This window comes from Rhinopithecus bieti, unplaced genomic scaffold, assembly GCF_001698545.2.
Source record: "Rhinopithecus bieti isolate Rb0 unplaced genomic scaffold, ASM169854v2 scaffold_53514, whole genome shotgun sequence".
NCBI classification, from domain to species: domain Eukaryota; kingdom Metazoa; phylum Chordata; class Mammalia; order Primates; family Cercopithecidae; genus Rhinopithecus; species Rhinopithecus bieti.
This window is the reverse complement of record NW_016820813.1, coordinates 104,279-130,530: the sequence shown is the minus strand read 5'-3', so window position 1 is coordinate 130,530 and position 26,252 is coordinate 104,279. Positions and strand designations below refer to the sequence as shown.

At 47.0% G+C, this 26,252-nt stretch overlaps 2 protein-coding genes across 11 annotated transcripts in view; both read right to left on the bottom strand.

The window, feature by feature from the left end:
- Positions 1-871, bottom strand: part of NIPA2 (NIPA magnesium transporter 2) — a 34,071-nt gene extending 33,200 nt beyond the window's left edge. For 7 of the 10 annotated variants that reach the window (XM_017859943.1, XM_017859942.1, XM_017859945.1 and 4 more), the window contains exon 1: positions 587-871. The gene's annotated coding sequence lies outside the window, so the exon portion shown is untranslated. Of the gene's footprint in view, positions 1-324 lie in introns of all 10 variants that reach the window. The other 3 variants (XM_017859946.1, XM_017859950.1, XM_017859951.1) reach the window with 2 other exon arrangements.
- A 13,433-nt stretch (positions 872-14,304) lies between these two features.
- Positions 14,305-26,252, bottom strand: part of NIPA1 (NIPA magnesium transporter 1) — a 16,633-nt gene continuing 4,685 nt past the window's right edge. Inside the window, 7 exon segments of the mRNA XM_017859961.1 lie at positions 14,305-15,744; positions 15,747-15,828; positions 15,831-15,885; positions 15,887-15,987; positions 15,989-16,026; positions 19,021-19,072; positions 19,075-19,193. Coding sequence (XP_017715450.1) covers positions 15,530-15,744; positions 15,747-15,828; positions 15,831-15,885; positions 15,887-15,987; positions 15,989-16,026; positions 19,021-19,072; positions 19,075-19,193 — 662 coding nt within the window. The 3' untranslated portion in view covers positions 14,305-15,529.

Below are 26,252 nucleotides of genomic sequence, written 5' to 3'. Positions count from 1 at the left end.
TGAACGGACACGCTCGACTCTGAGTGCTTCCTCTTACTAAAAAAAGTATGAACCGGGCACATGGCTATACACAGGATTTCCAGAAACAGAACTTAACAGGCAGTCCTGTACTAAATGAACTGACAACCTAGAAAAGAAACTAAGGAGACACAAACACAAAACTAAACACACACTTTTGCGCAACTGTATAGAGAGGGAAATAGAATTCCGTGATTTTACAAAAGGAAATTAAAACAGCCAGGCTCAAAACGTTACAGCGGACTTCTTAGGCTTAACCGTCAGTTATGATCCCCGCAGCAGCTGAAGCCACCTTCTAAAACTCACCAAGACAAACGAAACTGTTTTAATGAACTTAATGAACATGCGTCCCCGACATGGCCAACGAGCCAGGCTTCCGTGCGACTGAACGGCAAGCCGATTCACGGTGGGTTTCCTCACTGAGGATCACCAGGAAAACCGCTTCCAACTCGGAACACCCGGAAAGGAAAGCTGCCCGGAGAACCCTTCTCCGACACACAAGACGGGCGGGTTCGCCCGCAAGTCAGCCCCTCGGCGCCCGCCTGAAAGGAAGGAGTGGCGACCTCACCCTAGTCGGCAGGCCGGCCGCGCGGCTTCCCTTCGGCGGCGCTGCCCGGGGCACCGCGGCTCACACCCCCACACAGGCCGCCCAGTCCTGCGCTCGCACGGCCACCGCCTTCGTCGCCGTCCAGTGGGAGGTGCGAGCATTCGGGGCTGAAGCCGTGCGCACCGCCTCCTCCATGTAGAAGAGCCGAGGAAAATCTGCCAAGGACAACCTCCGGCCCCGCCGTCACCACCGCTGCCGGGACCCAGGGCCGGCGCCGGAAAACATAGGCGCGGCTAAATGACGCAAGAGACCGCGCGCGCACGCGCAGTGCCACAAGACAGACACCCCGCCCCCGGTGCTCTCTCCCGCCGCGTTCCGCTTCCTTTACAAGGCCCCGGTCCGCTGAGCGCGGAGGGCGGGGCGCGTAGCGTGCAGGGGCGGGGACGGCGGCGAGGCGGGACCTGGCGAGGGACGAGGGTGAAAGGGTAGTAAGCAGTAAAGTATTCTGCTAGGTGGCGTTGGCCGATCAGGAGTTCAAAATCAAAGTCCGGCGTGGCGCTTATTTAAAACGAGGATTCTGGGCCGGGCGCCGTGGCTCACGCCTGTAATCCCAGCACTTTGGGAGGCCGAGTTGGGTGGTTCACGAGGTCAGGAGTTTGAAACTAGCCTGACCAACATGGTGAAACCCTGTCTCCATTAAAGATACAAAAATTAGCTGGGCGTTGGTGCGCGCCTGTAATCCCAGCTACGCCTGGGGCTGAGGCAAGAGAATCGCTTGAACCCGGGAGGCGGAGGTTGCAGTGAGCCGAGATCACGCCACTGCACTCCAGCCTGGGCGACAGAGCGAGACTCCCTCTCAAAAATAAATACATAAAATAAAATGAGAGTTCCCAGGCACAGTCACAGTGTGAAGCTGCATCTAATTGGTGTCCCCGGGCGATGCCATAGGGGGACGGTGCTCTAAAGAGGGCAAGAGGTGGGGAAAGGGTGGATCCAAAGCTGGGGGCGGGACGGGGCGGGGCCGAAATAGCAGCGGTACTTCGACCGCCTCTGGGCGCTTCCTTACTGACCAGATCCCGGAATAGATGCGAGGTTGAGGTTTGGTGAATGCCCGCCTCGAGACACTGAGAGCAGATTAATTGACTGATTGATTGATTGATTTTGAGATGGAGTCTCGTTCTGTCACCAGACTGGAGTGCAGTGGCACGATCTTGGCTCACTGCAACCTCCGCCTCCCCGGTGCAAGCGATTCTCCAGCCTCAGCCTCCCTAGCAGCTGGGACTACAGGCGCGCGCCAACACGCCCAGCTAATTTTTGTATCTTTAATGGAGACAGGGTTTCACCATGTTGGTCAGGCTGGTTTCAAACTCCTGACCTCGTGAACCACCCAACCCGGCCTCCCAAAGTGCTGGGATTACAGGCGTGAGCCACCACCCCCGTCCAATTTTCGTATTTTTAGTAGACACGGGGTTTCACCATGGTTGGTCAGGATGGTCTCGATCTCTTGACCTCGTGATCCACCGCCTCAGCCTCCCAAAGTGGGGATTTATTTCTCATGAGACGCATAGGAAACCAACTGTTAGGCTATCTTGCCTTGGCTCCTCCTTGAAAGGAGAAATTCCGTGGGACCCACCAACGTGTTTTCAGAAGTAGTCAAAGACAGACCTCATTGGTAAGAAGCAAAGAGTAGCCAGCTAGAGTGAGGCCTCCTAGTAAATCAATGATTCCTTGGTTGCAGGTGTAGACGTCCCTTAGGAATGTTGTTCCAGGTTGTGACTAGGCACAAAAGCACCATTATATGAAATTCGAGCCAGGCGCAGTGGCTCACGCCTCTAATCTCAGCACTTTGAGAGGCCGAGGCAGGCAGATCACCTGAGGTTGGGAGTTCAAGATCAGCCTGACCAACATGGAGAAACCCCATCTCTACTAAAAATAAAAAACTAGCCAGGAGTGGTGGCACATGCCTATAATCCCAGCTACTTGGGAGACTGAGGCAGGAGAATTGATTGAACCTGGGAGGCGGAGGTTGTGGTGAGCTGAGATCCCACCATTACACTCCAGCCTGGGCAACAAGAGCGAAACTCTGTCTCAAAAAAAAACAAAAAAACCAGGCGCGGTGGCGCACGCCTGTAATCCCAGCACTTTGGGAGGCTGAGGAGGGTGGATCACGAGGTCAGGAGATCGAGACCATCCTGGTGAACACGGTGAAACCCCGTTTCTACTAAAAATACAAAAAATTAGCCGGGCCTGGTGGCAGGCGCCTGCAGTCCCAGCTACTCGAGAGGCCGAGGCAGGAGAATGGTGTGAACCCGGGAGGCAGAGGTTGCAGTGAGCCGAGATCACGCCACTGCACTCCCGCCTGGGCGACAGAGCCAGACTTTGTCTCAAAAAAAAAAAAAAGAAAGAAATTCAAATCTTTTCAGGTGAGGGTCTTTGTAAAATGAATTATGCGCTTATTGAAACAAAACCCCAGATATCATTTGTCCTTTTCAGGCTCTAATGCTATTGGACTGTTGTGTTCTAGGCTGTATACCCAGCCCCTGACCGCTCTGGTTTTGGTCTAGGTCACTATGCAGCTTCTAATTGTAAAGCTTTTAATCTGCCGTGAGCCTAGCAATCACCTCAAAACTGGCTCAGACGGGAGGCGGAGCTTGCAGTGAGCTGAGATCCGGCCACTGCACCCCAGCCCCGGGCGACAGAGCCAGACCCTGTCTCAAAAAAAAAAAAAAAAAAAAAAAAAAAAACTGGCTCAGAGGACCTATTGCTTGCATCTTAGAACTGGCTCAGAGGATCTGTTACTTTCTTTGGTCTCAGCCATGTTTTGGCTAGATGACACTGTCAGATAAGGAATTACACTGAATATTGAGAGATGGTTGACAAGTTGGTCTCAGGCAATGTGGTAGATTGATGAAAAATGACTCCAATTTCCCGCACATTTTGCAGAGACTTTGCAGCTCCAATCTATTTCCTGAATCTGCACTGACCTTGGGACTGGCTTTGCCCAAGAAAATGTAGCAGTTCCAGCCAAAATTATGATGCCTGGACTAGCCTGCTGGAGGAGGGGACCACATGGGGCAAAGCAAGGAGCAAAGCCGCCTGGCTAAATGCTGGCTGACCAGCATTGAGACCAACCACCGAGCCAAGGTGGGGCAAATCAGCAAAAGTGCTCCATTATCCCATAAACACATGAGGAAGAATAAATTATTATTGTCTTATTCACTTATTTTGGGGTAGACTGGAATGTAGCAATAACTAACTGATACAGATGTCAACAAACACCTCTAGGACAGAGGTCCCCAACCCCCTGGGCGGCAGACCAGTATGGGGCGGTGGCCTGTTAGGAACTGGGCCACAATAGGAAGTGAAAGGCGGGCAAGCAAGTGAAGCTTCATCTGTGTTTACAGTCTCTCCCCAGTGTTCACACTGCCACCAGGGCTCCTCCTCCCATCAGGTCAGTGGCAGCATCAGATTCTCACAGGAGCGCGACCCCTATTGGGAACTGTGTATGGGAGGGATCTAGGTTGCGCACTCCTTATGAGAATCTGAATAGTGCCTGATGATCTGAGGACACTTTCATCCCGAAAACATCCTCTCCACCCCCCACCATGTCTGTGGAAAAATTCTCTGCTATGAAACCAGTCCTTGGTGCCAAAAGGGTTGGGGACTGCTGCTCTAGGAGGCAGATGAGTAATGAAGTAGTGGTTTCAGGAATGCTTAGTTGTCCATATGTTAATTTAACCTAACGAATGAATTTGCTTGTCGCTCCTTTCTGCCAGCTGGAGCTCCGCCTCATCTAATCAGCTTTCTGTCATTATCTGGACCTCCCTCCGGACACCTCCTCCCACACTGTACAGTGCATTGTCTTTATAAGTACATATACACCTTGCTAATATGCTGCAGGCTTCTGACATGCCCACATCACTTCTCCAGCCCATGATGTTGTACATCTTGTATACTCTGAGTGTTCAAGCAGTCGCCATGAGATACTAAAGTTTTAAAACTCTTAACTCCTTCTCATACACTGCTGGTAGAATTGTAAAATGGTACCATTTCCTTGGAAAATTGGTTGACAGTTTCCTAAAAAGTTAAACATACACCGACCATATGACCTGGCAGTTCCAAGTATTCACTCAACAGATACGTATCCATAAAAATACTTGTAGGCCGGGCACGGTGGCTCACGCCTATAATCCCAGCAGTTTGGGAGGTCGAGGCGGGCAGATCACGTGGTCAGGAGATCGAGACCATCCTGGCTAACACGGTGAAACCCCGTCTCTACTAAAAATACAAAAATTAGCCAGGCGTGGTGCCGGGCACCTGTAGTCCCAGCTACTTGGGAGGCTGAGATAGGAGAATGGTGTGAACCCGGGAGGCGGAGCTTGCAGTGAGCTGAGATCGCACCATTGCACTCCAGCCTGGGCGACAAGAGAAAAACTCGAAAAAAAGCCTCACGGGCAGATCACGAGGTCAGGAGATCGAGACCATCCTGGCTAACACGGTGAAACTCCGTCTCTACTAAAAAAACAAAAAATTAGCCGGGCGTGGTGGTGGGCGCCTTTGGTCCCAGCTACTAGGGAGGCTGAGGCAGGAGAATGGTGTGAACCCGGGAGGTGGAGCTTGCAGTGAGCAGAGATGGCACCACTGCACTCCAGCCTGGGGACAGAGCAAGACTCCGTCTCAAAAAAAAAAAAAAAAAAAAGCCTCAAAAAATAAAAAATAAAAAAAGGACAGGGAATGAACTGCTGATACATGCCTTAACATAGCTAAGTCTCAAAATAATTATGTAAGTGAAACAAGCAGACCAAAAAAACAGTGTGTACTCAACAATGACATTTATATAAAAGCCTAGTAAACGGAAACTAATGTATAGTGACAGAAAGCAGATGAATGGGTCCCTAGGAGGAGAGGAGGCAAGGAGGGTGAAGGGATTACAGTGGGTCAAAAACAAACTTTGGTGTGATGGGGATGTTTAGTGTTTTGTTTCTGGCTGTTTTTATCAAAAGACACTTGTCAAAACCTGCCAAATCATACATTTTATATATGTGCAGTTTATTATATGTCAATTATACCCCAATAAAGCTGTTGAAATCTTGTCTTTTTTTTTTTTGAGGGGAGTCTCGCCCTGTCGCGGGGATGGGGTGGCGGGGCAGATCTCAGCTCACTGAAAGCTCCGCCTCCCGGGTTTACACCATTCTCCTGCCTCAGCCTCCCGAGTAGCTGGGACTACAGGCGCCCGCCACCTCGCCCGGCTAGTTTTTTGTATTTTAGTAGAGACGGGGTTTCACCGTGTTCGCCGGGATGGTCTCGATCTCCTGACCTTGTGATCCGCCCGTCTCGGCCTCCCAAAGTGCTGGGATTACAGGCTTGAGCCACCGCGCCCGGCCATAGTTTTCTTATATATACATTTTTCCCCAATTACTCTTACATGTTTTGGTTTTGTTACAACAGAAGCATCAGAACAGCACAGCAGATGATCATTTTTTCTTTACCTCAACCCCTATCACTAAAATTGCCCTTTGTCCTTCCAAAACGAATAGTGGCTTTCCCTGTCATTTTAAAGCATTTGTATCACATAAAAACTTTTCAGTTACTATTATTTAGTTTATTCACGGCCATCAATGACCTACAAACGTAGTAGGGCATTTTCCAAAACATTTGTTGGGGGTAAGCAGGGAGAAACTTTCTGAAAAAATACAGGAATAACTCAAGGTGAATTGAGGTAGAACAGTAGGACAGTGATTAAAAGCCAGGAGTTGGCTTTTATGAACTGCCTCACTTGGTAAAATGGTAAGTGGATGTGGTCAGCAGAATGCCCAAAGATATCCACGTCCTCACCGTTGAAACCTGTGACTGTGCCGCCTGACACGGCCAAAGGGGCTCTGCAGATGCGACTGAGGATCTTGAGAGGGAGCTGACCCTGGATTGTCCATGTGGGCCCAAAGCAGTCATGAAGGTCCTTCCAAGAGGGTGACAGGAGGGTCAAAGTCAGAGAGTAAGCTATGGTGATGGACGAGCGGTAAAAGAGAGGTGACACTGCTGGCTTCAAAGATGAGGAAGGAGCCACGAGGCATGATACAAAGGCGGCCTGTGGAAACCGAAAGGGCAGAGATGAGGCTCTCCCCAGGAGCCTCCAGGCGGACGTAATCCTATCTGCACCTTGATTTAGCCCAGTAAAGCCTGGGTGGAACTTCTAACCTCCAGAACCGTAAGATGATACGTGTGTGCTGTTTAAAGCTACAAGGTATGTAACTTGTGAGGAGCCGTAAGAAAAAACTAACACAGTAAGTATGCCAGATTAAGGGAAGGAGAAGATGCTGGGATCCCCCAAAAGTCTTTGTCAAAAATAAAACAGATTCGGTCTTACAGATGAGCAACCTGGGCTGACCTTCTCTCCACCCTCTGCTCCTCTCTCAGTGATTTTTTACAGACTCACTGTGTTTGTTAACACTGTCCGCACCACCACTCTCCTGCTCGCCACCATTAGTTCCACTGCTAACTCTTTCTCATGTCCTCGGCGGGAATGAATCCTGTCCTCTTTGAACTGGTAACAGAGAGGTTCCTAGATCTTTTTTTTTTTTTTAGATGGAGTTTTGCTCTTTTTGCCCAGGCTGGAGTGCAATGTCGCGATCTCGGCTCACTGCAACCTCCGCCTCCCGCGTTCAAGCGATTCTCCTGCCTCAACCTCCGGAATAGCTGGGATTACAGGCATGCGCCACCACGCCCAGCTAATTATTAATTTTTAATAGAGACGGGGTTTCTCCATGTTGGCCAGGCTGGTCTTGAACCCCCGACCTCAGGTGATCCAAAGTGCTGGGATTACAGGCCTGAGCCACCGTGCCTGGCCGCCAAGGTACCTAGATCTTTTATATCTGTTTCTTGTCTGTGCCTCACCTCTCCAACTAAAATCTTTTATTTTATTTTTTTTTTTGAGACAGAGTCTCGCCCTGTCACCCAGGCTGAAGTGCAGTGACACAATCTCGGCTCACTGCAAGCTCCACCTCCCGGGTTCAAGCGATTCTTCTGCCTCAGCCTCCTGCATAGCTGGAACCACAGGCGCCCGCCACCACGCTCAGCTAATTTTTGTATTTTTAGTAGAGACGGGGTTTCACCATGTTGGCCAGGCTGATCTTGAACTCCTGACCTTGTGATCCACCCACCTCAGCCTCCTAAAGTGCTGGGATTATAGGCGTGAGCCACCCTGCCCTGCCTAAGAACCTTTTTAAAACTATCATGTGAGGTTCAACCTAATGGTGAACAAGTAAGTGTGACAAATACTACAACAAACATGCCGACAATGTCAAAACGAAGGGTCATCAGATGGATGGGATGGACGTAACGAAGCAACACAGAAATTGTAGGACAAGTGCCTGGCAGGGAAGGCTTGGCTAGCAGCTAGCACAAGCTACTCTATAGTAGTAGCCAACCAACCCAAGCTTTTGTTCAATGATGGCAGAATTTGGCATTAATACACTTCACAGCCCCAAAAATCTATCTGGAAAGAATTATCCATAGATGCGTTTGGTGATTTCATAAAACGTTTATTCTTGGATTTCTTTATAAGTACACTTTGATGAAAATGTGAATAATTAAATCTTTTGGGATAGAGACTAAGAAAAAAATCTTACTCATTTTTTCTCATTTGATAAAATAACTTATAGGACACCAGCGTGAGCAACATAACTAGATCCTGTCTCTACAAACAAATTAAAAAATTACCCAGGTGTGCAGGCACAGGCCTGTAGTCCTAGCTACTAGGGAGGCTGACGCTGGAGGGTCACTTGAGCCCAGGAGTTCGAGGCTGCAGTGAGCTATGACTGAGGGAGTGAGGCCCTGTCTCTTAAAAAAAAAAAAAAAAAAAAAAATCAACAAAGAAAATTGTAGGACACTAAAGACTAGCAACAAGATTTCTAATGATGCTTGAAGTATGAAAATGTGTTATGATTGTCTCGTTTTCTATGGGCTAAAAATGTAAAATAATGTTATACAACTCAAAAACATGTCAAAGTTATTAACATATTAAAATAGAGCTGGTTTATTCAATACTATCACTTCATTGGATCAACAGATAGTCGCAGGATAGGGAATTTCTGCACACATCATGGATTTGCTCCCAAAGGTAGGGGGGTAGACGTTTTCTTTTTTTTTTCCAAGACGGAGTTTCGCTCCTGTCGTCCAGGCTAGAGTGCAGTGGTGCGATCTCGGCTCTCTGCAACCTCCACCTCCCGGGTTTAAGTGATTCTCCTGCTTCAGCCTCCAGAGTAGCTGGGATTATAGGCACACACCACCACACCAAGCTAAGTTTTGTATTTTTAGTAGAGACGGGGTTTCACCGTGTTGGCCAGGCTGGTCTCAGACTCCCGACCTTGTGATCTGCCCGCCTCAGCCGCCCAAAGTGCGGGGATTACAGGCGTGGGCCACCACACTTGGCCTGTTTTGTTTTTGTTTTTGTTTTTTGGAGATGGCGTTTTGCTCTTGTTGCCCAGGCTGGAGTGCAGTGGTGCGATCTCGGCTCACTGCAACCTCCGCCTCTCTCCTGCCTCAGCCTTCCGAGTAACTGGGATTACAGGCATGTACCACCACCCCCGGCTAATTTTGTATTTTTAGCTGAGACGAGGTTTCTCCATGTTGGTCAGGCTACTCTCGAACTCCCGACCTCAGGTGATCCGCCCGCCTCGGCCTCCCAAAGTGCTGGGATTACAGACGTGAGCCACCGCACCTGGCCACATGTAGACATTTTCTACATTGTTACAGAGATCTAGAGGCTAGTCATTTCTGGTTTTTTCTTTTTGAGATGGAGTCTCACTCTGTTGTCCAGGCTGGAGTGCAGTGCTGTGATCTTGGCTCACTGCAACCTCTACCTCCCAAGTTCAAGTGATCCTTCTGCTTCAGCCTACTGAGTAGCTGGCACTACAGGCGTGTACCACCATGCCTGGCTAATTTTTGTATTTTTTAGTAGAGATGGGGTTTTACCATGTTGAGCAGGTTGGTCTCAAACTCCTGGCCTCAAGTGATCCACCCACCTCAGTCCCTCAAAGTGCTGGGATTACAGTCATGAGCCACTGCATCCACCCTAGGCTACTCATTTCTAAAAGAGGATAGGAAAATGTGAGGAACTGGGATGACCTGGAACCTGAGACTACATGAGAATTTCAAGTAAAGGGAAAAAAAAATCAACAAATGTTCAGCTAGAAATAAGTTATTTTATTTTAAAACACATACAGATTAATAAATATTACTGGAAAACTTAATAGCCTTTTTATTTACATGAGGCAATTAACAACATGCTATGACTACATCTATAAAGCAAAATATAAGCAGGTCTTAGCCATGGACACATGTGTCTATGTATGCTAACTGGAAGCTCCCCAATACATTTATATGACAAAACTTTTACACAACCAATCAACATTTGACTTTTTTTAAAATCATCTTCCTCTCTTTCATGATTATATTCCATTTTTCAAGAAAATCAGTTATCCTTTGAAAAGGCAAAACACTCAAGCCACTGAAAACAATATCTAAATTTTGTAAAGTGCAAAATACTAAGGTGGGGGGCAATTATTATATTCTGACAAATAAATATTCTGAACTTTTCAACATGACCCTTTGGCACTAGTGGTTTGGGAGCCCTGACATTCGCCTGGTGTCAGTTCAGCATCAGGGTTGAGCTGCTTGGAAGCAGGAAGTTCAGCATCATTTATTCCAAATCCAGTGTAACAGAATCCATGTGTTTCACAGGCCATTAAATCTTTTTCAGAATACAGACCGCGGCCAAATGTCAGGAGCCCATCACACCATCGGAAGGTGATCTTTCTGTGCGGCTTTCTTAAGTCCCTGTTTAATTTCCATATTTTACAATAGAACATATAAAACCCTTTCTTTTAAAACAAAAAAAGGAAAACTAAAGCTTCATGGAATCATGCAAACTTTACACCCAGCGCTTCCTTTGCTTTCTCAGCACGTGAGGCTGTGTGTTCTACAGCACGGTCCTGAGCGGACTCCATGGTCCGTGAAAGCGGATTCCACTGTGCCACTCCCAGGCACTTCTGAACACGGTGCTCTCAGCTCAGGCCACCAGAACGCTGCTGAAAGTGCCGGTGTTTTAGAAACAATTTGGAGAACCATCCCACCCCTTTAGAGGTAGAAAAACTGAGGCACAGAAAGGTTAAGAGACTCACCTATGTTTGCACAATTTAGGGAAAAATACAGAAAAGAAGAAACACATCCTCCTCCCTGGCTCATGCTCTGGGCCCTGGACTCTGCTTTTTAAACGCTTTGGGTACATGTGAAATAGATGTTTATTTACATGATCCTTGTTCTACTGAATATCAACTTTTTACTAGACAACATATTTTAATGTAACAAAGTTACATTTTCTTAAAATATAATTATTTTCTTGCATGTGAGGAATGTGTATGAAAACAAATGAGTAGTGATAGTGGGCCAAATTCTCATCGCTGTTCCTGTAATTCTGAACCTTTTCAAGTATACAATGGAGGTATAAGAATCTGGCCAGATGTGAAACATCACCTATAAGCTAAAGGACAGACCCTTAAAATTCATCACCAGTACAACTGTGAGGTGGAAATGAGGAATACAAAAAATTGAGGTATTTTATATGAAAAACTGTCTTGTGTGTGACTGGTGTGCAAATTGGTCTTTTCTTTCCAACTCACATTAACAGAATCTACCTATGAATATGAGTAAAACTGATGAAAAATGAACACGGATATATCCTTGGGAGGAAGGTCACTGTTAAGGAGTCAATGACACGTTTTTGGTCCCTGAGTAGGCAAAACACCAAGACTCCATCCAATCCTGCCTGGTGGGCGAACAACCTCCTTGGTGTCCGACACCATGAAAAGGACAACTTCAGAGCACAGAAGCTAATCCATGCCGTCGGGAACAGACCTGACACTGAAATGTTCTCTTTCTAGTTTCCTGCTTGGTGGCAGGAAGCCTAAGTCAGGATCCAGCAGGCCTCAGAGCGGTGCGCCGGGAGGGGCTCTGGGAACCACGGGAACACTCTCTCCCCCTTCTGGGTTAGCGGAGCAGCTGAAAAAGAGGAAAATCTCCCGACCAGACAGAAGGCAGCAGCCTGTGCCCATCACACCTGTTTCCACGGACCAGGTGTCCGTGCACACCTGGGAGACACTGCATCTCCAAAGTCTAGAACTGGCCCCTGGAAGTTGAGCACAACATTTGCAAAGAGCTGAGTCGTCTAGGAAGAAGGAACGCAAGGCGACTGCACAAGTGAACGGTGCTCATTTCTATCAGAAAACAGGTGTGAAGCCCAAAGAAGAGCAAACACCAACATATTCCTGCTGGGATGAACTTCTGGAAAGACAACTGGGTGGAGCAAATTGGCTTAAAGAGCAGGAATTGAAAGAGTTTTCCTTATTGCTAACAAAGAGCTGCAAAGTAGATTCCACTAACATTCTAATAGGAAACACTGCAATGAGGGCTGAGCAAGGCCACCAGAGCACTGGGTTCCTCCCCAGAGTCCCCAGCATGGGCAGGGCCTTGCTCCACGTGGCAGGGGAAGGACTGCCCTCCGCAGCCCCTTCTCCAGAGAGAGGCATCCTCCTGCCAGCCGGGAAGATGCTCGGGGGGCTCTGTGGTGCTGGGTTAGGGTTAGAATCCTTAAATGGCCCTACCTTTGATCAATGAGCAGAACAGGAAGCAATCTCTTCAAATGCAAATATTCAGAGAAGAAAACAAGGCATTGCCCAAGAAGAGGCGAGAAATGGTCTACTTAAGTATCTATCAAGAGGAAATCTGCATATTGTGATCAAAACCTTTGATTTTAGAGGATGCCTGAAAACAAGTATACAGTAAGCATCTTTTTTTTCCCAAAGAATAGTATAATGAAAATATTTCAAGTACATTTGCTTTTGGAAAGACCACTAAGAGACCGATCCATGTTCTAGGCCCTCCCCCAAAGTTCTCGCTTTGGGGCTTTTTTTTTCTTTTTCATCTCCAAATGAATGATGAAAACATACATTTTTAAAATAAATACTATTAAATCAGAAGTTATATGCTCTATATTAAATTTGAAAATTAGACTGTTCAACCACTGGTCATGTCATTTACTTTGAGGCTAGTGTCACCTGCTTGAAAAACAATGGATGATATGAACTTTGTTTCACTGGAAGAAAAGCTGTGTATCCTACTGAAGTATCTGCTGAACAGAGGTAAACCTGAAAGATTCTAACTGTCCCAGGACCAGTCACCTTCAAGGGGAAAAGAGCTATTAATACTTTGAGATTTTGTTTCACTCTAAGAAAGTTATAGAGCAGGCCGGGCGCGGTGGCTCAAGCCTGTAATCCCAGCACTTTGGGAGGCCGAGACGGGCGGATCACAAGGTCAGAAGATCGAGACCATCCTGGCTAACACGGTGAAACCCCGTCTCTACTAAAAAATACAAAAAACTAGCCGGGCGAGGTGGCGGGCGCCTGTAGTCCCAGCTACTCGGGAGGCTGAGGCAGGAGAATGGCGTGAACCCATGAGGCGGAGCTTGCAGTGAGCTGAGATCCAGCCACTGCACTCCAGCCTGGGCAACAGAGCGAGACTCCGTCTCAAAAAAAAAAAAAAAGAAAGTTATGGAGCAGATCATCGGCTATCACCTCTCAGTATCAATGGTGTAACTGTGGATTAAAATTATACTAAGGTACATCAACAGCTGCATTTAAACTAAATTTCACATGAAAGCTGTAGCGACACAAACGTGATAATTTTCATGTGACACGTGAACTTGTTAGCCACATGTATTCTTTGAATATCTCACACTCCTTACCTAGGAAACTATTTTTTAAGCCTAAAAGTATATCGATACTGCTACATTACATTTTCAGAAAGTTCCTAAAAGTACTGATGATAAAAAACAAAACCTGCTAATGGACTTTGAGCATTTGCTAACCATCCATTAAGAGAGGATTTACAATTTTTAAAAATAATTTTGTTGCTGCTCTCAGTTCACAAATCACTGACAACCCATGGTCATCACGCACGTTTTAATTCATAAAGGATTTTCTCTATATATTAAACTAGTCTCACTTTATTTAGCCTCTTCACTCAACACTTTAGGAGCTATTCCTTGAGACTTCAGAAATGTTCTTTTTGCCTACAAAACACATTTTCTCCTTACTGAGGAACTTTAATTGGGTATTATTAAATTTTATGTTCTACTTCACCTAATCCACTTGACCCAACCCCATCTTTCAACTTGGCATAGTCCCCTACTGAGATAAAACACTGGCCATGAAGTACATGATACCGTGGTGAAATATTTGCATCACTTCATGCTTTGCTCCCATTTGGAACACATGGATGGGAACATTACAGAGAATGACCTCTTTGATTCAGATACTGGCATAATTAATGGCTCTTTTGCAATTAAGACATAAAATGAAAGGTTAGATAAGGAACTCCAGGATGTTCTACCATTGCAAACAACAAGGAGACGGCTACATCCATTGGCTTTTTGTTAGAAATTCTTTTGAAAACTGTGTGTTGCAGTCTGTAGAAACTAGCCTAACCTCAATTGTGTCCTTTAACCTGTTCCTGTGTGACAGGGTACTTGATTTATGAGCTGTTGAACAGGTTTTCTCCCACTTAGCCTTATTATCAAGTTACCTAATTTATTTCTTCTGAATGGCCATAAATGCTTGCTGATAAAGAATGTGGATCTATTTGATACTGGATCCCAGGTACATAGATTGAATACAAATAATACCTCATGCTACTTAAATCAACTGTCTTTAATTGGACAATAATCACATGTTAAGTGGGTCCATTTGCTCTAATGCGTCTTTAGTCTTAACTATCTTCCAATGAATATACAGTCATGCACCACGTAGCCATGTTTCTGTCAAAGACACACCACTTACACGTCGGTGGTCCCATAGGATTATAATACCAGTTTTACTGTACCCTTCGTATGTTTGGAAACACAAATACTCACCACTGTGTTACAATTGCCTGCAGTATTCAGTGCAGTCACATGCTGTACAGGTGTGTAGCCCAGGAGCAACAGGCTGTGCCATTGGCCTGGGTGGGTAACAGGTGGCCCATCTAGGTTTGTGTAAGTGCACTCCATGATGTTCACACAATAAAGTCACCTTACAATGCGTTTCTCAGAATGTTTCCCTGTCATTAGGTGACACGTGACTGTATTATTTCTAACTGCCTTATACATTTATAACTTGAATATTGAAATATTAGAGCATACTCAAGGAAGTTACATTATTCTAATCTAAGAACATATACACAGTAATAGTTAAATCAAGTTAATAATTCAAGTGATAAAGGCACTGAAATTGATTTGAGCTGTTGAAAAGTCATCCTGCCAGTGGAACACTCCATCATGTTAACTCCTCTCTCTCTCTATTTACTATTAAAATGTCTTGGGTGGGGGTGGGGGTCAAAGACTCAACTGGTCAGAGGATTAAAAACAATTCAATGTATATGCCTCTTATTTAGATGACATACTTGAATGTTATACATGCTTAATGCAAACCAATACAACTACAGACACATTCACTGTACAGTGCCAGAGTTCAAGACAACAATCTCTCATTTCCAAAGTAGTCTAAGTAAAAATATCTCTGCTATCCTATAACAACTAACCAGAAAGAGCCCATCTTTTTCTGTTTAAATAATGTTAAAATGTTTTAAAAGAAGAGAATATTCATGAAAGCTTCCAGGTTAATGGAAATGAAAATGAGATTCGTCTCATCAGAGAGAGATGGTGCCAGGCAACCGCTGGGCACCTTTGGGCTGCAGAGGGCTGGCTGGGCCTCTGCTCTGGTGCTGAGCCATGCTCCCCGCTGTCCACCAGACCACCTGTTACTATCCAGTCAACTCTAACACCATGATCGAGGACCTCTTCTACTTCACATCCAATCAGGGCCAGAAACCACCTCCAACGCCTGTTCCTCGAAGCATCCAAGCCCCTGTTGCAATCTAGTCTGTTTTCATATTAGATTTGTTCATCTCCCCAAGGTTGAAATTGAACTCTTTGAACACCTGTATAAGGACAATCCCGACCGAGACGGTCGTGAATCCACAGGCCATCCCCAAGAAGTCCACCAGGCCCACGTTGCTCCACTCCCGGAAGAGGATGGCCGAGGCCAGCAGGACCAGCGTGGTAAACACGACGTAGTAGTGGCCCGAATACGAGGGTCGAAGCACTCCAGCGCCTTGTTGATGGGTACTGAACGGACGATGATGCTGCAGCCGAGCACGGCAGAGCACCAGGCACAGGCAGGAGGGCTCCTCTCTGGCTGGACGGGTTGTTATGCAAGATGCTTGGGCCGCCAGCCGATGCCTTGGGTGGAAGGCACGGTGAAACTGCCGCAAGGAGCAGATCTGATGTAGCATGATGTGGTGGGCCGGGCCGGCGCGATCCAGAAGATGAGCAGGCAGCAGCATGAGAGCACGATGACAGGTGCCCACAAACACTGGAACACAGACGGCACATGGTCACCTGGCAGCTACCGCCTAGCAGCCACAACCCAGGAGGTAGACTGGGGCAGCACCCGTGCCCCCACCCGCCACCCGCCTCTACTGCGGCACAGCCCTGGGGGGCATGTGGGCTCCGGCTTGAATTTACCAGATCCACTGATTTCATTCCACAACATTATTCCCATCACTTTCACTGTTAAAACATTTATAGCCAGGCGCGGTGGCTCACACCTGTAATCCCAGCACTTTGGGAGGCCGAGGCAGGCAGATCAGGAGGTCAGGAGATTGAGACTATCCTGGGTAACACGGTGAAACCCTGTTCTCTACTAAAATATGAAAATTAGCCGGGCATGGTGGCGGGCGCCAGTAATCCCAGCTACTCAGGACACTGAGGCAGGAGAATCGCTTGAACCCGGCAGAGTTGCAGTGAGCCGAGATCGCACCACTGCACTCCAGCCTGGGTGACAGAGCGAGAGTCCGTCTCAAAAAAAAAAAAAAAAACCATTTACAGCTCCTAAATGTTTACATGGTTCTCTATCAGAACCATTCTCCATTTTTTTGTTGTTTGTTTTGTCTTTTTGAGACGGAGTTTTGCTCTTTGTTGTCCAGGCTGGAGTGAAATAGCGTATCTCTGCTCACTGCAACATCTGCCTCCCAGGTTCAAGCGATTCTCCTGCCTCAGCCTCCGGAATAGCTGGGATCACAGGCACCTGCCGCCACGCCTGGCTATCATATTTTCAGTAGAGACAGGGTTTCACCATGTTGGCCAGGCTGGTCTCGAACTCCTGACCTTACGTGGTCCGCCATCCTCGGCCTCCCAAAGTGCTGGGATTACAGGCGTGAGCCACCACGCCCAGCCTAGAACCATTCTCTTAACAATGCAAGTCAATGGAGATGCTCCAAGGTTTCAAGAAAGCACCTGGAAATCCAGGGGGCGGGGTAAGGTGGGGACAGGAGGGAGGACTATAAGCTGTGGGGGCGTTTGTGGGTTTTCAATGATTGGGGGCTGCACCCAGTGGGCAGAGGCATGTGCAGACGGCAACCCCCACTCCCATCAAAATCATCCCGTTCTCCTCACAACTTCTGCATGTCTCCTTGGACTTGTAACTGAAAAACATACTTATAATAATCAGAGCCTAGAAACTAATTTTATGTATGAAACAAAGTAATTTTTGCATGGATTTAATATATGCTGAATTTTTCAGAAATGCCACTTCCATGTAAATTGAGGGTGGATTGTTCTTTCTTTGATCAAAGCTTGATTAAGAGTTATGCTCCATCTGAGGACCATTTTGTTGATGGTAAGACCTCAAGTGTCCAAGTCAATAACACGACACCCCCGTCAGTCTATATCTGCAGCTACCAGATTCTCAACCACTCCTCACAAGGTGTGGGGCCGGCCAGCTTCAACAGGTCTTCTCTTGTAGGGGGACCTGAGCATTTACGTATTGAAATGGATGTTTTGCTTTAAAGTATCGTCCTGGTATTTCTCCTTTATATTACAGTGAGGCATTAAATTGACGGTTTGAAATTGTGTGTATAAGGAGGTTGTGTTTTCCATGAAACCCATTCCAAGATCACAAATGGACCCGAGAGGGCTGGGAACTGCTGGCTATGCAAACCAGCAATTGTGGACAAGAAAACCAGCAAGTGTGGACAAGAAAACCAGTGAGTGTGGACATGCAAACCAGGGTGTGAACATGCAAACCAAGGTGTAGACATGCAAACCAGAGAGTGTGAACAAGAAAACCAGTGAGTGTGGACATGCAAACCAGGGTGTGAAACCAGCGAGTGTTGACATGCCAAACCCAGCGAGCTGGGTGAGACAAGAAAAACTAGCGAGTGTGGCAAGCCAAACCAGCGGGCTGTGAGACATGCCAAAATAGGGGTGTGGACATTCCAACACTTGCATGGACAAGAAAACCAGCAAACTGCATGTGGAAGCAGTTTTGCATGCTCCGGCCACCTGCCTAACTGTTGCGGTAAGCAACACAGCGGAGCTCTACCTTACAGGAAGAATCTCTACTTTAAAATCTAGTGTGTAATCATGCAGAGGTCGTTTCAATGACATTCAAAAAAAAAAAAGAAAGAAGAGAACGGGTCACAGTGGCTCACGCCCTGCTGAATCCCAGCCACTTGGGAGGCCGGAGATGGGCAGATCACGAGGTCAGCGACGGGAATCAAACCTCCTGGCGTAACATGATGAAACCCTGTGCCTCTACTAAACAATACCAAAGAAAAATTTAGCGTGGGTATGGTTGCGGGCTGCCTGTAGTCCCAGCTACTCGGAGAGCGCTGGCAGCAGTGAGAATGGCGTAAACCCAGCGAGGCCCGCAGAGGGCTTGACCACTGAGGCTAGAGATCCGGCGCACTGGACTCCAGCCTGGGCCGAACAGAGCGAGACTCTGTCTCAAAAAAAAAAAAAAAAACAAAAAAAACATGACTCTACTAACCTACCTCATATAATACACACAGGGCTATCATGCAGGAATGGTATCTAAACGTTTAAGAGATGCCACGGTCTTTGTCCTCACAGAGCTTCATGCTGGGGAGCCGAGCGAGGTATGTGCTGAGGTAGGAGACAGCCGGGACGGGCCCGGCACACCAGGAAAGGGCAGTGGGGAGGGGGCGGGGTGCGCCCAGTCCAGACTTGGGAGAGCGGTGGCCCAAGGGGAGCCCGACTGTGGGCAAGGGAAGGCGCCCATGCACAAGAGGTCACAGAAGAGAAACCGGAAGCGAATGCCAGGCCATGCGAGCTCCCCAGCGCGTCTGAGGATCAGCGAAGGAGGGTGGGAGGGCAGAGGCCAGGCCTCGCCTGAGCGCCAGCCCACTGACCGCCACGTGCCCAGGAGAATGCAGATCTACAGTAACACGATCAGGAGTGCGACACATGGCTTCCTCTGCCCCTGCCAGGAAGTGTCCAATTTGAAGACGTTGGGACTCCTAGTGCAAACTTTCTTGGCCAGACTGCTGCTAGGAAAGGAATTTACCTGGGTTGGTCAGCTTCTCCTCCAGATTCAGCCTGAGCGTCACACTCTTCAGACTTCTGCCGGCACCTCCATGGAAATGAGCCCAACAGAGCCTGCACCAGCTTAGCAGGCACCCCACTTGCCCAAGATGTGAGCTTCTTCCTTCAGGAGGATAGGAATAGCTAAAATGGAACCTTTATTGAAAAAAGAGAAATCATTCCAGGTTAAAACCAAATACTGAGCCTTTCTTCTAATCAGCAAAGATATTTTATCTAGAAAAACCATTTTCTTTTCTTCTTTTTTCCCTTTAAGAGACCACCTCTCACTCTGTTGCCCGAGGCCTAGGAGCTGCAGTGTGCCAATCACTAGCTCACACAGCCTTAGAACTCCTGGAGCCTTCAAGTTGATCCTCCTGCCTCAGCACCACTGGAGTAGGGGCTGGGACTACAGGTGCATGCCACCACACCCAGCCGTAATTTTTTAAAAAACTTTTGTGTAGAGACTGGGTCTCACTACAAATTGCCCACGGCAAGCTCCTGACAAACATCCTCGGGCTCGGCAATCAATCCTCTTGCCTTGGCCCTCCCAACTGTGCTGGAATCATAGCTGGTGACCCGCCACCGATGCCCTGGCCAGCGATTTTCACACCCATTCCACTGTTAACCAGCTACCGCAGTTAATGATACCACACACACTTACGACCACCTATATTACTATGTCAGCACATTAAAATACTAATTCAGGGAGTATAACAAGTTAGACTTGACCGAAAAAATAAGACCGAGCAATGCTTCCCCTTACCCTGTATAAAAAGGAGACCAATCAAAAACATACTTAGGTATCTATCTGCTCGTGGACAAAGGACGTTCGGGCCGCGCCTAGGGTACAAAAACTGTCAAAATAATTATAAGATAATGGGCATGATAAAAACACAAAAGGAAGCCGGCGCGGTGGGCTCAAGGCCTGGTTTTTATCCCAGCACTTTGGGAGCCGAGACGGGCGGATACGATGGTCAGGGAGATCGAGACCATCCCTGGCTAACACCAGTGAAACCCGTCTCTACTAAAAAAATACAAAAAAACTAGCCGGGCGACGTGGCGGGTGCCTGTCAGTCCAAGCTACCGGGTGAGGTGAGGCAGAGAATGGCGGTGAACCCGGGAGGCGGACGCTTCGCAGTGAGCTGAGATCCGGCCACTGCACTCCAGCCTGGGTGCAGAGCAAAGACTTCCGTCTCAAGAAAAAAAAAAAAAAAAAAAAAAAAAAAAAAAAAAAAAGAAAAACACCAAAAGAAGAAGTGAAAATGCACAAACAAAAGAAAAAATAAAATGCTAACAGTAATTGCAGTATAGTAGAAGTAGTAGGGGTGGTTATTTCCTCTAACACTGAAAACTTTTAAAAAGTGGTCACATTACTAATGTATTCTTCAAAAACATCTATAATCTTCAGGCTGCTAATATGTTTCTTCTTTTATTTCCCTGTATAGTTATCAGTATACGATCTGAATTGGAACATACTTGCCCTCAGTAAGTCACAAGACTGTTCATTCTCACTTCACTCATGTCTGTGCTGAAGACGGTCAGAAAACAGGAACGTCCAGGAGGGCATACCAGGCTCAGGTATGGACCAGATTACTTCCTTTAACATTATTTTAAAAATAAGGAAACTTGGCCAGGCGCGGTGGCTCAAGCCTGTAATCCCAGCACTTTGGGAGGCCGAGACGGGCGGATCACGAGGTCAGGAGATCGAGACCATCCTGGCTAACACTGTGAAACCTCGTCTCTACTAAAAAATACAAAAAACTAGCCGGGCGAGGTGGCGGGCGCCTGTAGTCCCAGCTACGGGAGGCTGAGGCAGGAGAATGGCAGGAACCCGGGAAGCGGAGCTTGCAGTGAGCTGAGATCCGGCCACTGCACTCCAGCCCGGGCGACAGAGCGAGACTCCGTCTCAAAAAAAAATAAAAATAAAAAAAATAAGGAAACTTGAGCCTCAGAAAGGGTCAGCATTGAACCTAAGGCCTCAAAGCTAACAAGAGATACAAGCATGGTGGTGACACACCTGCAGGTCCTCAACGGCCTGCTTTTCCCCTGTACCGCTTCACATCCTTGTCCCTAGACAGCCTGTTCTTAAGAAGCTCCCAACAGTGTCGTTGGGGAAAGAAGTGTCATCACTGAAATAAACAACAAAAGACATACGAATACACGACTAGATGTTAAATAGAGAAGCTCCATTGAGTAGCTGCCGAGAAAAGTAGAAGCCAGAAACGCAGGGGGCTCACAGGGCAAAAAGTGGGCCTGGAACTGGGTGGACTATGACAAGGTGGGAAAGGGCTCCCATGCACCAAAGTGGAAAGTATGAGCCATAAGACCAAATCATCTCTTATTCCATTGTGGAAGACCAGAGGACAGTGCCATTTTCATCATCCATTCATTTATTGAGACAGAGTCTCACTCTGTCACCCAGGCTGGAGTGCAGTGGCCGGATCTCAGCTCACTGCAAGCTCCGCCTCCCGGGTTTATACCATTCTCCTGCCTCAGCCTCCTGAGTAGCTGGGACCACAGGTATGTGCTGTCATGCCTAATTTTTTACAGAGATGGGGGTTTCACTATGTTGCCCAGGTGACCACACTGTTTTGATTACTGTAGTTTCATACAGTGTTGTGAAATTGGGAAGTGTGAGTTCTCCAACTGTTGTTATATTTCAAGATTGTTTTCTCATTTTGAGTCCCTTCCAAATCCTATAAATTTTATGATCAGTGTGTCATTTTCTGTTAAGAATTCAGCTAGGAGTTTGATATAAATTATATTGAATTTGCAGATGAATATGGGAGTACTGCCATCTGAACAATATTAATTCTGATCTATAAATATGGAGAATCTACTTAAGTCTTCTTTAATTTCTTTTAAGAGGGTTTTTATAGATTTTGGAGTATGAGTTTTGTACTTCCTTCGTTAAATCTATTCTTTTATTTTTTGAGACAGAGTCTCGCTCTGTCGTCCAGGCTGGAGTGCAGTGGCACAATCTCGGCTTACTGCCAGCTCCGCCTCCCAGGTTCACGCCATTCTCCTGCCTCAGCCTCCCAAGTAGCTGGGACTACAGGTTACCACTACCATGCCTGAGTAATTTTTTGTATTTTTAGTAGAGATGGGGTTTCACCGTGTTAGCCAGGATGGTATCGATCTCCTGATCTTGTGATCCGCCCACCTGGGCCTCCCAAAGTGCTGGGATTACAGGCATGAGCCACCGTGCCCGGCCAGTTAAATTTATATTTAAGTATTTCATTCATTTTGGTGCTACTGTATATTAAATTGCTTTCTTAATTTCATTTTTGGTTTGCTTACTGCTACTGTACGTAGATGTAATTTTTTTTTTTTTTTCTTTGAGATGGAGTTTCGCTCTTGTTGCCCAGGCTGGAGTGCAATGGCCTGATCTCAGCTCACTGTACCCCTGCCTCCTGGGTTCAAGCAATTCTCCTGCCTCAGCCTCCCAAGTGGCTGGGATTACAGGCATGTGCCACCATGCCTGGGTAATTTTGCATTTTTACAAGAGGTGGAGTTTCACCATGTTGGTCAGGCCAATCTCAAATTCCTCACCTCAGGTGATCCACCCACCTCAGCCTCCCAAAGTGCGGGGGTTATAGGCATGATCCACCGCGCCTGGCAGATGTAATTTTTTTTTTTTTTTTTGGAGACAGAGTCTCGCTGTGTCGCCCAGGCTGGAGTGCAGTGGCACAATCTCGGGTCACTGAAACCTCCACACCTCCCTGGTTGAAGCAATTCTCCTGCCTCAGCCTCCCGAGTAGCTGGGACTACAGGCATGTGCCACCACGCCTGGTTAATATTTTTTGTATTTTGGTTGAGACGGGGTTTCACCATGTTGGCCAGGCTGGTCTCAAACTCCTGACCTCAAGTGATCTGCCCGTCTCAGCCTCCCAAAGTGCTGGGATTACAGGAATGAGCCACTGCGCCCGGCCTCAGATGTAATTTTTATATATTGATCTTGTGTCCATCAACCTTGCTAAACTTATTAGTTCTAATAATTTCTTAGTCGATTCTTTAGGACGCTCTATACAAGATCAGGTCCTCTGCTGGGCATGGTGGCTCATGCCTGTAATCCCAGCATTTTGGGAGGCTGAGGTGGGTGGGTCACCTGAAGTCAGGAGTTCAAGACTAGCCTGGCCAACATGGCAAAACCCCATCTCTACTAAAAATACATAAATTAGCTGGGTGTGGTGGCAGGCACCTGTAATCCAAGCTCCTTGGGAGGCTGAGGCAGGAGAATCACTTGAACCCAGGAGGCAGAGGTTGCAGTGAGCTGACAGCACACCACTGCACTCCAGCCTAGGCGACAGACTGAGATTCCATCTAAAAAAAAAAAAAAAAGAAAAAAAGGCTGGGTGTGGTGGCTCACACCTGTAATCCCAGCACTTTGGGAGGCCGAGGCAGACATATCACGAGGTCAGGAAATCGAGACCATCCTGGCTAACATGGTGAAATCCCGTCTCTACTAAAAATACAAAGATTAGCTGGGCATGGTGGTGCTCACCTGTCGTCTCAGCTACTTGGGAGGCTGAGGAAGGAGAATCACTTGAAGTCGCGAGATGGAGGTTGCAGTGAGCTGAGATCACGCAACTGAACTCCAGCCTGGCAACACAGCAAGACTCTGACTCAAAAAACAAACAAACAAACAAACAACAAAAAAAACCCAGGTCTTCTGCCAATAAAGGCAATTAACTTCTTCCTTTTCTTTCCAATATGAATGCCTTTTAATTCGTTTGCTGGCCTAATTGCTTTGGCTATAACATCTAGTACAATGATGAATAGATGAGGTGAAAGTAGACAGCTTGTTTTCTTCCTGATCTTAAGGGGAAAACATCAACTCTCATACCATTAAGTATGATGTTAGCTGGGGTACTTTCACAGAGGCCCTTTGTCAGTTTAGGGAGTCATTTTCTATTCCTAGCATACTGAGAGTTTTCATCATAAAAGAGTGTTGAATTTTACTACATAATCTGTGTGTGTCTTTTGAGATAGTCACATGGTGATTATTCTGTTGCTGTGATATATTTCACCAATTTATTTTCAAAGTTAAATCTACTTTGCCTTCCTGGGATAAATCCCACTTGTATAATCCTTTTTATATATTGTTGGATCCAATTGGTTAGTATTTTGTTCAAAATTGCTCCATCTATATTCATAAGAGAATTGGTTCATAGTTTTTTTTTTTCAATGAGCTTTATTTTTTATCTTTTTTTGGGGGGGAAGGGACAGAGTTTTGCCTTGTCACCCAGGCTGGAGCAGTGGTTCGATCTCAACTCACTGCAACCTCCGCCTCTCAGCTTCAAGCAATTCTGGTGCCTCAGCCACCCAAGTAGCTGGGATTACAGGTGTGTGTCACCACACCTGGCTAATTTTTGTATTTTTAGTAGAGACAGGGTTTTGCCATGTTGGCCAGGCTGGTCTCCCTGGGTTCAAGTAATCCACCTGCCTTGGCCTCCCAAAGTGCTGGGATTACAGGCGTGAATCACACCGTGCATGGCCTAGATCTTGCACTAGAAGAAAAATAATGGTATAAAATATAATGAGATAAAATAACGGCATAACAGGTCAATTGTCAAAACTGGAATATGGAGGCTGATTTGATGCATGTATCATAACAAAGTTGAATTTGTCGAAATTGATCATTGTACTGTGGTTATTAGGAGAGTATCTGAATATCTCTAGTCTCAGAAAATACTAATTGATGTGTTTAGGGGTAAAGAATCATAACTTATGCTAAAAATGGATTTAAAAAAAAAAACAGGAAAAAACAATCACATCACATTCATATAGAACAGCGGTTCTCGACCAGGGGTGGTTTGCCCCCTGGGGTCATCGGCCAATGTCTGGAGACATCTGGGGAGGTTGAGTGCTACTGGCATCTGGGAGGTGAAGGCCAGGATGCTGCTAAACACCGTACAATGCACCGAACGCCTCCCTCAACAAAGAGTTACCTGGCTTCAGGCATCAACAGTGCTGAGACTGAGACACCCAGATACAGAGAAAGCATATGATGAGGCAAGTGGGTCAGATGTTTAGCAGCAGGTGTGTCTGGTAAGGGGAGATGGGCATTGCTTTGGTTATTCTTTTTTTTTTTTTTGAGACGGAATCTCGCTCTGTCGCCCAGGCTGGAGTGCAGTGGTCTCCGCTCACTGCAAGCTCCGCCGCCTCCCGGGTTAACGCCATTCTTCTGCCTCAGCCTCCCTAGAAGCTGGGACTACAGGCGCCCACCACGATGCCCAGCTAATTTTTTTTTGTATTTTCAGTAGAGACGGGGTTTCACCGTGTTCGCCAGGATGGTCTCGATCTCCTGACCTCGTGATCCGCCCGCCTCGGCCTCCCAAGGAGTTGGGATTACAGGCGCGAGCCACTGCGCCTGGCTGCTTTGGTTATTCTTAATCCTGTGTCCTTTCTGTAATTTGAAAATATTTCCCAAAAGCTTTTTTTTTTTTTGAGACGGAGTCTGGCTCTGTTGCCCAGGCTGGAGTGCTGTGGCCGGATCTCAGCTCACTGCAAGCTCCGCCTCCCGGGTTCACGCCATTCTCCTGTCTCAGCCTCCCCAGTAGCTGGGACTACAGGCGCCCGCCTCGTCGCCCGGCTAGTTTTTTGTATTTTTTAGTAGAGACGGGGTTTCACCGTATTAGCCAGGATGGTCTCGATCTCCTGACCTCGTGATCCGCACGTCTCGGCCTCCCAAAGTGTTGGGATTACAGGCTTGAGCCACCGCACCCGGCCCCAAAAGCTTTTTAAAGCTCTTTTTAGACACAGCATGTGCAGACGATTACTTTATCATACATTACACTATTACAGAAATAAGTGAACCTATTTGGGAGCTCTCTATTCTATTCACTGCTACACAGACTTATTTTTCCAGTGCCACATTCTTTTCATTTCTGTTTCTATGTAATTCCAGCAACCCCATCCCATTATCAAGAACAGAACTGCTTTTAAAATATACATATATATATATACATACATATCGGCCGGGCGCAGTGGCTCAAGCCTGTAATCCCAGCACTTTGGGAGGCCGAGACGGGCGGATCACGAGGTCAGGAGATCAAGACCATCCTGGCTAACATGGTGAAACCCCGTCTCTACTAAAAATACAAAAAACTAGCCGGGCGACCTGGCGGGCGCCTGTAGTCCCAGCTACTCGGGAGGCTGAGGCAGGAGAATGGCGTGAACCCGGGAGGCGGAGCTTGCAGTGAGCTGAGATCC